The sequence below is a fragment of the Schistocerca americana genome, chromosome 3, assembly GCF_021461395.2.
Source record: "Schistocerca americana isolate TAMUIC-IGC-003095 chromosome 3, iqSchAmer2.1, whole genome shotgun sequence".
Lineage (NCBI taxonomy): Eukaryota > Metazoa > Arthropoda > Insecta > Orthoptera > Acrididae > Schistocerca > Schistocerca americana.
The window spans coordinates 896,840,052-896,856,591 of record NC_060121.1 but is presented as its reverse complement, the minus strand read 5'-3'; the positions used below and the strand labels follow the sequence as shown (position 1 = coordinate 896,856,591).

General features: G+C 40.9%; 1 protein-coding gene across 4 annotated transcripts; it reads left to right on the top strand.

Annotated features, from left to right (window-relative positions):
• The first annotated feature begins 180 nt into the window (after positions 1–180).
• LOC124607009 (transcription factor BTF3 homolog 4) lies at positions 181–7,194 on the top strand. 4 transcript variants are annotated; one of them, XM_047139163.1, is made up of 4 exons: positions 280–319; positions 412–509; positions 605–1,229; positions 7,046–7,194. In XM_047139163.1, the coding sequence occupies exon 3, from the start codon at positions 619–621 to the stop codon at positions 1,192–1,194; it is 576 nt and encodes a 191-aa protein (XP_046995119.1). In that variant the 5' UTR covers positions 280–319; positions 412–509; positions 605–618; the 3' UTR covers positions 1,195–1,229; positions 7,046–7,194. The 4 variants fall into 4 exon arrangements, with proteins under 4 accessions (XP_046995115.1, XP_046995119.1, XP_046995116.1 ...); XM_047139160.1 differs by having other exon boundaries at positions 288–319; positions 7,043–7,194; XM_047139159.1 differs by lacking the exon at positions 412–509 and having other exon boundaries at positions 181–319; positions 7,043–7,194.
• The last annotated feature ends 9,346 nt before the right edge of the window (positions 7,195–16,540 follow it).

Genomic DNA, 16,540 nt, shown 5'->3' with positions numbered 1-16,540 from the left:
AAATATGTAGTGTGTAGAATATTAATATGTGTTTTCAAAATGGGTTTTATAATCAGTAAATAGTAGCACTCATTCGTATGTATTATTATTTGCAAACAGATCTATATCGTCAGACGAATGACGAATAATTGCCCACAAATTAGTCGCTGGCGTGATTGTTCTTTGTACGAAATGTTTGTTGTGACCACTGCGTCGCTATGCTCCTTGTAGGTTACTTCCGGTGAGATCGATCGCAACGCCAATGGTTCCGAAGTAGTAGTCCGTATTTCAACTGTAGGGACGCTCAGTAATTGTTTGTGTACGTGTTAATCATATGTGGGTAAGTTGTTTGTTGTAACACATTTACTATTCTATTTGCTAAACCAATAATGATTCGTAGACCGATATCACGCATCTTGTAATGCATTGCAGCTTACGTTGCTTACTTTGTGAACGAGTTGCTTTGGCAATCCTGCCGGCATCCATTTTCTTCATGAATTGGTTTTGTGTGAGAGCACGTGTGTAAAAAGGTATACATCCAGTGTACGCAGTAACGGCGCGCAGCGTATATTCTTTTGACATTTTCTCTGAAGTGTTAGTGAAATAAGTTTACGTCTTGTTGCAGTTAAGGCAGCAGAAATGAACCAAGAAAAGTTGAAGAAACTACAGGCCCAGGTGCGGATTGGAGGGAAAGGCACACCGCGAAGGAAGAAGAAGGTTGTTCATGCAACCGCAGCTACTGATGACAAGAAGTTGCAAAGTTCGTTGAAGAAGCTTTCAGTAAATACTATACCGGGCATCGAAGAAGTAAATATGATCAAGGATGACGGTACTGTAATTCACTTTAATAATCCTAAAGCCCAAGCGTCTTTAGCGGCCAATACATTTGCCATCACTGGCCTTGGAGAAACAAAGCAAATTACAGAAATGTTACCGGGTATTCTAAGTCAGTTGGGCACTGAAGGTTTGACTCAATTAAAGCGCCTGGCATCGAGTGTGGCAAACAGTGCTGCAGGCGGCAAAGCTAGCATTGAAGAAGACGACGAAGTTCCTGAACTCGTTGAGAACTTCGACGAGGCAAGTAAGGAAGAGGTTGCAGTAATATCAGATAAATCCAAGGGGAAGGACGCAGAAGGATCCGCAGGTGACGGAAAACAGGAAGAAAAATCCAAAGAAAATAAGGCGGAAGCAACAAACAAGGACAAGGAGAATTGAAGAATCTGAAGGCTCAGTTATTTTGCCGTGAAGAGGTATTCTTAATTTTTAAAAAATCCTTCTCTACTTAACTTCGAAATTATTCGTTTGTTGCTATTGTCTCGTAGTTAATGTTACTGTTGTGATTTTCCTGGAACCACTATCTTTGCATGTAGTTTTTTACATTAAATGCTTAAAAATGTAGAATAGCGTGTATACGGTGACTATATTTATTTGCATTACCTGTAGGGTTGACTTCTAAGTGTAGCTACAGTTCAATAATTGTTAGAATTTAGTCGTGACCTTTTCGTCCCAGAAACGCTACTTGATACTTAGATCTGAGTAGCGTAGTCTCTTCGGTTTAACTTTTAATCAAATATTTTAAGGATACAATCCTTAATAACTATGGGGGACACTAAATGTGTTTCCGCTTTTCTCAATACATAACTGCTAAGATTGTTGGTTGGAGTGAACATCTTAGTCTGTATCAAAGTAAATTTAGGAAAATGAGTTTACAACCGTGTCAGTTGGCTTTTTCTGTTGAGTTCCTCAAGACACAGTAACACTATACTGAACCTTGTGTTTGTGTGTGGTGGAAAGTTAAAAATTGAATGGTTTCTGCATTTGCAAGCAGTGAAGGCAATATCGTTGGAAGTTACATTATGGTGTATAGTTGCAAGCAGCAGCCAGAAACAGTGTTGCCTGAAGGATATTGGTTAATGTGTATATTAGTCCGTGCATCCTTTATCGTTTGTTGGATTATGATTAGCCTAGTACATTCTTAATTCGAAATCATAACATCTCTTAAAATTATTTTATGGTGGTGTAGGCCTACATGGTAAATGAAATAATTAACATAGTTGGTTTTGTTAAATTGTTTTCCATTGTAGTACGAAATGACAAAGATAAGACGTTATGAAGGACCTTTAAATTGGCAAATGGCATTGCATTTTAGCAAGGCAGAATATTAAGTAGTTATGAATAAAAAATTGTATTGATGGGTTTGAAAGGCTGTCTGTAGTGGTAGAAAGTAGTTATTGCAGTCCCCCCTCTAATTATTAGACGCGACATTTAGTTCCTTAGTGTGTCCTACTGATATCTTGGTTTTGGCTGCAGTGTAGGGGGGGTTATAAGCTATCAGTTTGGTTGTGATTTAGTGAAGCCACTTTATGTGAATACAAAATAAATGGTCTGAAGCAGTTCCCAGGTTTACATTCTCTTCATATTTACTGCACTTCACATTTTAAGTAATTAATACCTTAAGGTAAATTCAAAAAAGCTGCATTACACATGAGACTAATCTGAGTTTTGGTGCATTTTTTATTCATTTATGGTACATAATCTACTTGCAATATGTGGAAGGGGGAGAGGATATTATGTACCTGTTACTAGACATGTTGACTACTGCATAACATGGCAGAACCGCTGAGTGAATTATTTCAGAACTGGTGAATGTGACATTGTTGGTAGGAAGGTATGAAATATAAATATTTAAGACATGATATAGAAATGTTGACATTCCAAAAGGAACATCAGATGTGAGGGACAGTGATTGTGAAAGTCATTGCTGTTTGTTTCAGGGCATTACAGAAGTGTCAGATTCCACCTGTCTGCTTTGACCCATGACACCATCAATATGGCAGAAACGGCTACTTCGAATATATACAAAATGATAATGACGTCACTACATACACATGCCAACAAATGCGAACAAAAACAAAAGCAGACAGGTGGAATCAGATGCCATTAATTCGAAATGTGCACATGGGTCTCAACCTAACAACCACCTTGGAAACTGCTACATATTCCATACTCCATATACCACAAGAAATCAGTTTCCTTTAATTTTTTTCGGAATTAATATCTCGGCAAACTCTGTTTAATTCCAATGTTTTTCCGCAAGAGGCACATCATCTGTGAGGATTCAAAACTAGTTAGATCATTTGAAAAAGGTGCTACCACAGCTAGCCTTTTGTCTATACAAATACAGAAGTTTAGCTACAAATTGCAGAAAGGGTTGTTTTAACACACATGCTGTGAGTTATCTCAAAGGTGCTGCAATTGTGGAGATAAATAGAAGCTTTTAAGTAGTTTTTGTAGCAAAATGGTGAGTGTGCCATGTTACGCAAATAGGTTATGTTTGGAAGCTGTGTGAGACAAACTGCATACTGTGTACTTTTAGTTTTCCTCGTGATAAACTGTCTTATATACAGCAACCTTCTAGTATACCTGATGATACATTGTCTTATGTCAGTAACTGACGCAAAAATTTGTGTGCATGCAATGCTCAGATTTTTGGACAAGGCAACTCGTAGATCAAACATCATTTACAGTTCTCTGTGTCGTCAAAGAAAGTAATGCCTCTACATAAGGGTTATGCAGACTTAGCCATTATTTGTACAGTGTAATGTGCAGCCATCTTAATGAGTACCTTGAAGATGTGCTGCGAGTTCCCAACAGATAGCTTGCCTGTTTAAAGTATCTTTAAATTTTCTTGAAAGTGATAGTTATGAGAGGACTCATTGGAAATTTTAATCGTCCATAGTTCAGGTTGCACAGTGCTTTACTCATTAATATTCACATTCATCTGATTTTCTTTTTTTTTCGTTGTGAGCAAAGCTGCTCAACAATTAAAGCACTAGACAGTTCAAAAGGAAAGTGTTTCAAATCACATGTCTAGCCATCCGGACTTGAGTTTATTATTGGTTCTTAAATTTAGGCCCAGGGTGGATACTTCAAAAAAGGCATATCAGGTTTCCTTCTCCATCTTTGCCTCATCTGAATTTCTGGTCCACCTCAAATGACCTAAGAGTAAACTGGTTTTTTAATGCCAGTCTTAATTTGTTTCCTTCTTTTTAAGTATAGCCTTGGAAAAATTACGAGGTTCACATTTTCCCGAGATATGTTTGTTCCCTAGTTATGAATATGTATAAATCTGATGGATTTGGCCACTGGAGTTTCTTCTCCAGTTGCTGCAAGTTGCAAACCAATGAAACACTAGCCTACTATAGTGAAATAACACTATAATAAGCATTGATGAATGCTCTTTTGATTTCACTGTGATGTTAATTTCTGCTTGCATGTGTGTTTAGTCAGTCTCTTCCAATTTTGCTTTGATGCTTGTTATGAAGAAAATTTTTTGCTGGCAATGCAAAAGGGAAGTGGAGGTGGCACCCTCCGTGCTAGTTGCCCTCTGAGCATGTATGCAGGGCATACCTTGCTTTTGTAATAAAATGGAACACCTACCACTGTTCTTTTGACATTATTTACTATCTGGCTACCAGTTTTGGTGAATAAGTACACCACCTTCAGGCCTTAACTGGAATGGGGGGGGGGGGGGGAGGTGGTTAACTCCAATGGTAGACACAGACCCATCAGTGGGGCACCTGTATACTGGTTTCTGTTGACGGTAACGACGATGTTCTCTCTCCAGCCATCAGCTACCAACTGTAGCCACAAATAATATCAAAATCATGGCTGTAGGTGTTCCATTTTGTTATGTAAGTGAATGGCCAACATCTCTCAAACCTTCAGTCAGGAGGATGTACATAAAAAATAACTTGCTTCGCCTGATCTGTGCAGCTTGTCCAGAATGAGTTTCAGAAAAATTGCCCATGTTACTCTCGTACACTATTTATTAAATACTATCCAAATGCGCCCATGTGATACGGAACTGACAACCATGTGCCAAGAGAAGTGTACTCGCCATTATCAAAGGAGGTGGAGAATACTGTGTTATCAGTGGAGAAACAGTAACAGTAGAATGTATCACTCAGAAGAGCTCGGTGCCTTTTGAAAGCGCACTATGATTGGATGCTACCTAAGAGTAACAAATCCATCAGGGACATTTCAGTCCTTGTAAAGCTGCCAAAGTCAGCCATTAGTTATGTGGTTGTGAGGTGGAAATTTGAAGGAACAACCACAGCTAAAACTAGACCAGCTAGACCTCATGCACTGATGTACAGGGACTGTCGAACAGTGCAGAGGGTGGTTGTAAAAAGTCATTTGAAGTAAATGGAAGGAATCGCTCAAGAGTTAAGACTGCTACCGGCAGTCCAGATATCGCAGTGGTTGAGCACAGGGACTTAAATGAATGAGAAAGTGGTGAAGTAGCTCCTCGGAGCCACACATTTGTAGCCAGTGCTGAACGGGGCTTGAGATGATGGATGACTGAAAAAAAGTAATTTGCTGTGGTTAATTGCGCAGTGTCATGAGGCAACCAGATGGAAGAGTTAGGGTTTTATAGAATGCTTTGAGGAAGTTGCCTTCCATTGTGTGTAGTTCCAAGAGTGAAATACGGAGGTGGTGGTGGTGGTGGTGGTGGTACAGGTACAGGTACAGGTACAGTACGGGGGTGTTTTTTAAAAAAAATATGAATGCAGAAGCAGTGGACACATTTTACAGCTTTGTGTACTTCGTACATTAGAGTAACAGTTTGGAGATTGGTTGTGCTAACATGACAGTGCAGCCTTTCATAAAGCAGCATATGTGTGGCAATCTTTTGTGGACAGTAACAATCCTGAAATGGACTTACCTGAACACACACAAGAATATCTTTGGGATGTCAGAATGTCAACATTTTTCCAGACATCTCTGTGTCAGCTGTTGAAGGATAATGGGCTGCCGTTTCAAGCTCATTCAGACACCTAATTGAAAGTGTCTCCACAGAGGTCAAGACATCATAAAGGGGAAGTGTGGACATCCCTCCTATTAATTTCAATTAGTAGGTGTCCGGATACTTAAGATAATGAAGTGTGCATAGTGCTTAGGCCTAAGGATGGCATTGTTTTGGTAGTCTAGCAAAAGCAGCTCTAAAAAAGATAGAAAAATATTTTTGTTTCAGATTGAAAGGAAGCACACAAAGAAATCCAGCCAAAGTTCCCCAGGCAAGAAAATGTGGACAGGGACAGGGATCATCATCTTATCACCCCTTCATTGTTTATACTCTTATTAACCCCCATTGTGAAGCATATTTCAGTGTCAGCTGGCTATTGAACCCTCATCTCTCGCCTGTGGGTTGACCCAAATTGAAATGTGACACTTATCGGCACTGAGATAAGTGGTGAGATTTGTAGAATTTTTATTTCATGTCCCCCTTGCCCCTTCCACTTATATTTTGTCATTGTATTTGTTTGATCACCCTTAATTGAAATATGACACTTCTCCTTAACAAGCTACAATTTTCCTTCTGTTTTTATTTTCATTATTTATGTTAACAGCTCCCAGAGAATAAATATACTCTGCAAGCTTCGTTTTTCATTTCACTAACAGTATATTAGAATTTAGTCTAGGACGCTATCACTTGTATTGCCAGAACTGCAGATTGATCTGACATTGCACACAAATTATAATGAATGATGGTCATCCTGACTATTAAATTAGACTGAAAAAGATCTTGCATTTGCCTGTTTTTGTTAAGTGGAAAGTAATACTGCAGTTTGTGGAAAAATGTTTGTCATAAGTGCTTATAAAAATGTGAGAATGGGGTATTATGTACTAGATATCTTTGGTAGGGCACTTAAATGGTGTTAACATGGTTATGCAACAAGACTGGTAGCTTTCAAGAAACAGCGGAATGAAAGAAAACAGGTGGTCAAGGTGCACAAGTAGAAATTTGGACCACGTAAGAACAGTTTGGATATGTGCCAATATTTATATTAGCCTTTGTATTTAGTATCATTATTGGGAGAGCAGAAACCTACTGAACTATAACTCACCAAGCCTTATTAATATGTCCTTTGTGTATTAATGTTAGTAAGTAAATTTGTTCACATGTCTTGAAATTTGAGCACAGCTAATGAGTAAGACTAACTTTATATAATTCCTCTGATTCAGTATTCAAAATTTCTTCTTGCATTTCATGTTGCAGTAGCTGTACCCCTGAATCCTCCAAGCAGCGGCAGCAGTCTTCATGGACATTTTGATGTGCATTTGCAACATCAGTTCTATAAAAATTTACTCTCATTGTATGTGAATAGAATCAAAATCAAAGTTTAATAAAAATAACTTTGAGTGATTGTATACTTGCTTGATATAATTGAAAGAAAAAAGTTAATTTTCATTTCTCTTACATGTTATAAAGCTCTTAAACTTCGGAGGAGAAATGTTGAGTTAGTGTCTTAAAGTTGTTTTGTATTCTTTAACCACACTATTTTATCAGCTGTTGAGCAAGTGAGACTTAACTAGCAGATTGTATAATAAAACTGATAAAAAAAGCTTTGTGATATATTGATTGCTATTTGCAGTTATGATGTATTGCTGGTACTAATTTTCTTGGATTGCATATTGACACTTGTTTACCTTGACATAGTTTGGTAACGGGGGCATCAAGTGTCCATTTAGGTACAGTCAGTTGAATTGGCAATGCCTAGTAACTATGTCAGCAGAGGTCTGTCAAAACTAAAATTAAGTTTTTTTTTGAACTGTTTAGTAATGGGCAAAGGAAATGTGGTTTGTGAAGCTTTTGATGTAGTTGTTCCATTAAATCAAATTGTGTCAAACACCTCAAGAACTACATCACCAGCATTATTATCGGATAGAGCAGTAGTACCAATTAAAGGCAAGGATGCGGGGTGGGGGTGGGAGGGGGTGAAGTGGGCTAGACCTGGAGGTATGGAGTGTATCTAACATTTTGGATCATGAATGGCAACTTGTATATAGCCATTAAAAAGTTCCAGCTGTGACTCAGTGAAAAACCTTCACACTAGTTTTAAATAATTTTCATGAAAGAAAATTGGATGGGGGGGGGGGGGGGGTGCTCAGACATGTACCGCATTTGAAGATGACAGTCTATAATGCACATTTACAAATCCGTGTTACTTCCGTTTGAACTTTATACAATAGCAGCTGATCGGTATGAGGCACAAATGCCCATGAGTTGTCACCACTGGAAGGCAAACAAGAAAACAGCCCCCTTCCTACATCCTCTGCCACTGCAGTGGCAGTGTTACTTACCTTTCTGCCCCTGAGATAAGCAGTCAGCTTTACTTAGCTCACAGCTGAATTCACCAATGTCAATTAAAATTACAGATGTCAAAAAGAATTTTCTTTCTTTTTACTGAGCTGGTTACAAAGCTCTTAATATTTGTTGGAAGTTTTTGTATTTGACTAGTTAGTTGCTACATGCATATTATTGTAAAATGAGGCAGAGACCTGCGGGTAGCACAAATACTTGATTTTGGGCTGCATAATTGGGGAGAAGAGCTTGTGGCACAAGTTGACTAGAAGAAGGGATCGGTTGGTAGGAAATGTTCTGAGACGTCGAGGGATCACCAGTTTAGTATTGGAGGGTAAAAATCGTAGAGGGAGATAAAGAGATGAATACACTAAGCAGATTCAGAAGGATGTAGGCTGCAGTAGGTACTGGGAGATGAAGAAGCTTGCACAGGATAGAGTAGCAGGGAGAGCTGCATCAAACCAGTCTCAGGACTGAAGACCACAACAACCACTCACAGGGCACAGTTTGATGACCACTGATCCAGCAACAGGTATGCCAGAAAATACTTTTGAGGTAAGCTGATAAATGTGACATGGGAAGTATCTTGCATCATGTGTGTATGAAAATTTGTTCATTCAGTTACACAGTTTTACTTATATTGTCCCAAAAAGTCAATATCTTAATAAATATTTTATTAATTGTTCACCAATGCGCTCAAATAGCTGTAGTGTTGTGTTGCTCAGTTTTGCATAACATAGAAATTGAGAACTTTGAACACCCCTCAGTTAAACTTGGAAAGATTCGTGTACATAACTATACACATGATATGCAAATCATATTTAATGCTGTTGCACGATGCTCAGGCTTTTTAGTATTGGCATAATATTTTTATGTTGTAAGGTTCTGTGGGGTATACACCATTTGTGCTTTGTGTGTCTGACAATTTTATTGAAGAAAGTCAAAACCTCGGTATTTATTTTTATTACAAATTAGGTTCCAAAAAATATTTATGATTAGTGAAAAAGGTTGTTCAATGAATCACTTATATATATATATATTGTTGAATGACAGGTGAGGTATGAGTGGCGGCAACTTGAAATTAGCGGAGATTGAGGCCTGGTGGATAACGGGAAGAGAGGATATATTGAAGAGCAAGTTCCCATCTCCGGAGTTCGGATAGGTTGGTGTTAGTGGGAAGTATCCAGATAACCCGGACGGTGTAACACTGTGCCAAGATGTGCTGGCCATGCACCAAGGCATGTTTAGCCACAGGGTGATCCTCATTACCAACAAACACTGTCTGCCTGTGTCCATTCATGCGAATGGACAGTTTGTTGCTGGTCATTCCCACATAGAATGCGCCACAGTGTAGGCAGGTCAGTTGGTAGATCACGTGGGTGCTTTCACACGTGGCTCTGCCTTTGATCGTGTACACCTTCCGGGTTACAGGACTGGAGTAGGTGGTGGTGGTGGGAGGGTGCATGGGACAGGTTTTACACTGGGGGCGGTTACAAGGGTAGGAGCCAGAGGGTAGGGAAGGTGGTTTGGGGATTTCATAGGGATGAACTAAGAGGTTACGAAGGTTAGGTGGACGGCGGAAAGACACTCTTGGTGGAGTGGGGAGGATTTCATGAAGGATGGACCTCATTTCTGGGCAGGATTTGAGGAAGTCGTATCCCTGCTGGAGAGCCACATTCAGAATCTGATCCAGTCCCGGAAAGTATCCTGTCACAAGTGGGGCACTTTTGTGGTTCTTCTGTGGGAGGTTCTGGGTTTGAGAGGATGAGGAAGTGGCTCTGGTTATTTGCTTCTGTACCAGGTCGGGAGGGTAGTTGCGGGATGCGAAAGCTGTTGTCAGGTTGTTGGTGTAATGCTTCAGGGATTCCGGACTAGAGCAGATTCGTTTGCCACGAAGACCTAGGCTGTAGGGAAGGGACCGTTTGATGTGGAATGGGTGGCAGCTGTCGTAATGGAGGTACTGTTGCTTGTTGGTGGGTTTGATGTGGACGGACGTGTGAAGCTGGCCATTGGACAGGTGGAGGTCAACATCAAGGAAAGTGGCATGGGATTTGGAGTAGGACCAGGTGAATCTGATGGAACCAAAGGAGTTGAGGTTGGAGAGGAAATTCTGGAGTTCTTCTTCACTGTGAGTCCAGATCATGAAGATGTCATCAATAAATCTGTACCAAACTTTGGGTTGGCAGGCCTGGGTAACCAAGAAGGCTTCCTCTAAGCGACCCATGAATAGGTTGGCGTACGAAGGGGCCATCCTGGTACCCATGGCTGTTCCCTTTAATTGTTGGTATGTCTGGCCTTCAAAAGTGAAGAAGTTGTGGGTCAGGATGAAGCTGGCTAAGGTAATGAGGAAAGAGGTTTTTAGGTAGGGTGGCAGGTGATCGGCGTGAAAGGAAGTGCTCCATCGCAGCGAGGCCCTGGACGTGCGGGATATTTGTGTATAAGGAAGTGGCATCAATGGTTACAAGGATGGTTTCTGGGGGTAACGGATTGGGTAAGGATTCCAGGCGTTCGAGAAAGTGGTTGGTGTCTTTGATGAAGGATGGGAGACTGCACGTAATGGGTTGAAGGTGTTGATCTACGTAGGCAGAGATACGTTCTGTGGGGGCTTGGTAACCAGCTACAATGGGACGGCCAGGATGATTGGGTTTTTGAATTTTAGGAAGAAGGTAGGGGTGCGGGGTGTCGGTGGGGTCAGGAGGTTGATGGAGTCAGGTGAAAGGTTTTGTTGGGGGCCTAAGGTTCTGAGGATTCACTGAAGCTCCGCCTGGACATCAGGAATAGGATTACCTTGGCAAACTTTGTATGTGGTGTTGTCTGAAAGCTGACGCAGTCCCTCAGCCACATACTCCCGACGATCAAGTACCACGGTCGTGGAACCCTTGTCCGCCGGAAGAATGATGATGGACCGGTCAGCCTTCAGATCACGGATAGCCTGGGCTTCAGCAGTGGTGATGTTGGGAGTAGGATTAAGGTTTTTTAAGAAGGATTGAGAGGCAAGGCTGGAAGTCAGAAATTCCTGGAAGGTTTGGAGAGGGTGATTTTGAGGAAGAGGAGGTGGGTCCCGCTGTGCGGATGGATATGAGTGTGTGTGCGAGTGTATACCTGTCCTTTTTTCCCCCTAAGGTAAGTCTTTCCGCTCCCGGGATTGGAATGACTCCTTACCCTCTCCCTTAAAACCCACATCCTTTAGTTTTTCCCTCTCCATCCCTCTTTCCTGATGAGGCAACAGTTTGTTGCGAAAGCTTGAATTTTGTGTGTATGTTTGTGTTTGTTTGTGTGTCTATCGACGTGCCAGCGCTTTCGTTTGGTAAGTCACATCATCTTTGTTTTTAGGTATATTTTTCCCATGTGGAATGTTTCCCTCTTTTAATTAATATATATGTATATAAAGATCACCAATAATAAAATACTGAGTACACTAGAGTGTTAGATTTAGACTAAAACTAGCCTTCTTGTAGTTTGTGTAGATATGAAGTCGAACCATGTATTTCACAATGGTTTCTGGGTAATAGAAATCTTGGTGGGGCTGACTGTAGCAAAGTAGATGTATTTATCTCTCACCACTGGCAAGCACTTGTTGTTCATATGACGAACTTTAGTCATTTTGCCCCCATTGAAGTAATGTCACATTCCTCTTCACTTTCTGGGTCCCTCGATTGATTTAAAACTTAACAATCACTATAGCCATCCATATTTGGAAGCACTGCCTGAACAATATGTGGGACAGAGACTGAATACACACTTTTTTTGTCAAGTGTCCAAAGTGACAATAAATGATGCCTAGTGGCAACCAAATACATGACAGCCAGGTGACAAGTGTAGAACTGCTGCTTTCGAGCAGCACCAGTGCTGAAGAGTTGTACGGTAGATTTTATTTTTTTAGAGATCCAGTCTTATGTTGCCCAGGTGTGTGTGGGATTTTAAGTTTGTGTCCAAGTACTAAAAACGATGTAACTCTGGACTTGTATCTAAAGGAGTTAATGCGTACTGCAAACAGTGGAAGTAAATGACAGAGTAAGCGCATCAAAATAATTACAGTTGTGGCACACTAATTTTTACAAGTAGTGATACTATTAAATCAGCTACTTAAAGAGAGGCAGGTTTTATGTTCCTCTTTCCCTCTCTCCCCCAAATACTTGTGTGTATAATGTAGTTTCAGTTGCCAATCTACTCCATTCACACACACAATTCAGATACCTTCTGCAATATTGAGAATGTGTTCTTAATGTGGGGCAAACAGCTGCTACAGGAATTTGAAGATATTACAGTTAACTTCCCCATCCAGGAAATGGGTCAATGTCACTGACATGTACCTTCAGTGGCAATCTCAAACATTTGAATTAGGTAGGTATCTCAATCGAATGACCTTACTTGATGATGTATTTTATTAGCTGGTACTTACAACGATATCTTGCTGTAACAAGCCAATACTCATATTGGACCGATTATTTGTTGAGAGGCAGTATGACCTGTACTATTTTGGGTGTTAAATGTAAGGTTTATGATATGTGATAATTGTTGCTTTAGGAGATTTAGTAGTAATTATCACTTACCATAGGAGATGACGAGCTCAGAGAGTTAAATGTTAGAGGCAGTAGTTGAGGAGGTAGCAAGACTGGCTTGTCAACCCCCTCGCGATCTTTTCAGTCTCTACATTGTGTAACCAGTGAAAGTAAATATGAAAAATTTGGAAAAGGAATTAATATTTATGAATGAGAACTAGTTTTGCTAATAACCGGAAGACCAGGGGAATGGGATGAGTATTATCTTGAAAAGAGTTAAGGAGATGAACATAAATAAGTGTAATATGTTGCAATTGGGTGATTTTGTTGTGGGGGTCCTTACCTCTGCCACGGAACGCCTCGTTCTCGCCATTCTTCGTCGTCCTCTTCTATTGCTTTTCTCTTTCCGTCACTTGTTGAATACCCCTTAGCAATCCTTTCTGTGGCCTTCCTCTTTTCCTCCTTCCAGAAGGTTGTCATGAAAGTACTGCATTGGGCAATCTGCCCTCTCCCATTCTGTCTGCAGTTTGTGTTCTAGTGGCTAGTGTTGCTGCCTCTGGCTCACAGGTTTGATTACTGGCCGGGTTGGGGATTTTCTCTGCCTGGGGACTGTCCTCATTTTGTCATCATCATCATCATCATCATCCTCTTCTTCTTCTTCTTCTTCTTCTTCTTTCATTCCTTTGACATGCTCATACCATGCTATCTTCCTTCTGTTCTGTCCATAACACTATGAGGCCACATCTACACACTCTTCCCAGGTGGTTGATTTTTAAAGCTCTGTCTCTCTTTCCCTTCTTTCTGTGAGTCCCTAGCAGTCACTGACCCCCGTGGCTTGTTATTGGTTCCATGATGGATTTGTGTACATACATATTAACGTTTGAACTGGTTGAGGACCAAAGTAAAAGATCTAAAGATCTAGTTTTGGATAGCTGACAATCGCTGCATGATCTGTTGTTAGGTATCTGTCAGGCTTTCCATCACATAATATACTACCGAGGTACTTGGAACTATTTGTACACTTTAATATGATGAGCATCCATGTCCAAATTATTTCTCTCCTCTCCACAACATAGATGTTCCATCTTCCCAAAATTAATTTTCAAACCCCACTCTTTACAGTCTTCCAACAATTTTCTAAGCCTGTACGGTATATTCTCTACTTCATATGCTGCAACAACCTGATCATCAGTGTAGAAAAGTGTGTATATGTACTGGTTGTCTACTTATATCCCCATGCCGATAAAGTTGCTGCACCACAGATTCAGTGCCTTCTATACATCTATCTGTCTGGAGACAGCATCTTTCAGTTCTTTAGTTATTCTGAAGGTCTGTCTCGAAATATTTCCCCACTTTAATGATATATTCTGCAGACTTGTAGAGGTTTGTGATACTTCTTATATACATTTTTGGCACTGTCATATGCTTTCTCAAGATCTGTGTAGACCGAATGACTGCTTAGATTCCTTTCCAATCTCTTCTCCGTGATTTGTAGTAGGGTAAAGATGTGACCTACCTCGAAAGTATTATCTACATCTACATTTATACTCCGCAAGCCACCCAACGGTGTGTGGCGGAGGGCACTTTACGTGCCACTGTCATTACCTCCCTTTCCTGTTCCAGTCGTGTATGGTTCGGGGGAAGAACGACTGTCTGAAAGCCTCCGTGCGCGCTCTAATCTCTCTAAATTTACATTCGTGATCTCCTCGGGAGGTATAAGTAGGGGGAAGCAATATATTCGATACCTCATCCAGAAACGCACCCTCTCGAAACCTGGCGAGCAAGCTACACCGCGATGCAGAGCACCTCTCTTGCAGAGTCTGCCACTTGAGTTTATTAAACATCTTCGTAACGCTATCACGGTTACCAAATAACACTGTGACGAAACGCGCCGCTCTTCTTTGGATCTTCTCTATCTCCTCCGTCAGACCGATCTGGTACGGATCCCACACTGATGAGCAATACTAAAGTATAGGTCGAACGAGTGTTTTGTAAGCCACCTCCTTTGTTGATGGACTACATTTTCTAAGCACTCTCCCAATGAATCTCAACCTGGTACCCGCCTTACCAACAATTAATTTTATATGATCATTCCACTACAAATCGTTCCGCACACATACTCCCAGATATTTTACAGAAGTAACTGTTACCAGTGTTTGTTCCGCTATCATATAATCATACAATAAAGGATCCTTCTTTCTATGTATTCGCAATACATTACATTTGTCTATGTTAAGGGTCAGTTGCCACTCCCTGCACCAAGTGCCTATCCGCTGCAGATCTTCCTGCATTTCGCTAAAATTTTCTAATGCTGCAGCTTCTCTGTATACTACAGCATCATCCGCGAAAAGCCGCATGGAACTTCCGACACTATCTACTAAGTCATTTCTATATATTGTGAAAAGCAATGGTCCCATAACACTCCCCTGTGGCACGCCAGAGGTTACTTTAACGTCTGTAGACGTCTCTCCATTGATAACAACATGCTGTGTTCTGTTTGCTAAAAACTCTTCAATCCAGCCACACAGCTGGTCTGATATTCCGTAGGCTCTTACTTTGTTTATCAGGCGACAGTGCGGAACTGTATCGAACGCCTTCCGGAAGTCAAGAAAAATAGCATCTACCTGGGAGCCTGTATCTAATATTTTCTGGGTCTCATGAACAAATAAGGCGAGTTGGATCTCACACGATCGCTGTTTCCGGAATCCATGTTGATTCCTACATAGTAGATTCTGGGTTTCCAGAAATGACATGATACGCGAGCAAAAAACATGTTCTAAAATTCTACAAGAGATCGACGTAAGAGATATAGGTCTATAGTTTTGCGCATCTGCTCGACGACCCTTCTTGAAGACTGGGACTATCTGTGCTCTTTTTCCAATCATTTGGAACCCTCCGTTCCTCTAGAGACTTGCGGTACACGGCTGTTAGAAGGGGGGCAAGTTCTTTCGCGTACTCTGTGTAGAATCGAATTGGTGTCCCGTCAGGTCCAGTGGACTTTCATCTATTGAGTGATTCCAGTTGCTTTTCTATTCCTTGGACACTTATTTCGATGTCAGCCATTTTTTCGTTTGTGCGAGGATTTAGAGAAGGAACTGCAGTGCGGTCTTCCTCTGTGAAACAGCTTTGGAAAAAGGTGTTTAGTATTTCAGCTTTACGCGTGTCATCCTCTGTTTCAATGCTATCATCATCCCGTAGTGTCTGGATATGCTGTTTCGAGCCACTTACTGATTTAACGTAAGACCAGAACATCCTAGGATTTTCTGTCAAGTCGGTACATAGAATTTCACTTTCGAATTCAATGAACGCTTCACGCATAGCCCTCCTTACGCTAACTTTGACATCGTTTAGCTTCTGTTTGTCTGAGAGGTTTTGGCTGCGTTTAAACTTGGAGTGGAGCTCTCTTTGCTTTCACAGTAGTTTCCTAACTTTGTTGTTGTACCACGGTGGGTTTTTCCCGTCCCTCACAGCTTTACTCGGCACGTACCTGACTAAAACGCATTTTACGATTGCCTTGAACTTTTTCCATAAACACTCAACATTGTCAGTGTCTGAACAGAAATTTTCGTTTTGATGTGTTAGGTAGTCTGAAATCTGCCTTCTATTACTCTTGCTAAACAGATAAACCTTCCTCCCTTTTTTTATATTCCTATTAACTTCCATATTCAGGGATGCTGCAACGGCCTTATGATCACTGATTCCCTGTTCTGTACATACAGAGTCGAAAAGTTCGGGTCTGTTTGTTATCAGTAGGTCCAAGATGCTATCTCCACGAGTCGGTTCTCTGTTTAATTGCTCGAGGTAATTTTCGGATAGTGCACTCGGTATAATGTCACTCGATGCTCTGTCCCTACCACCCGTCCTAAACATCTGAGTGTCCCAGTCTATATCTGGTAAATTGAAATCTCCA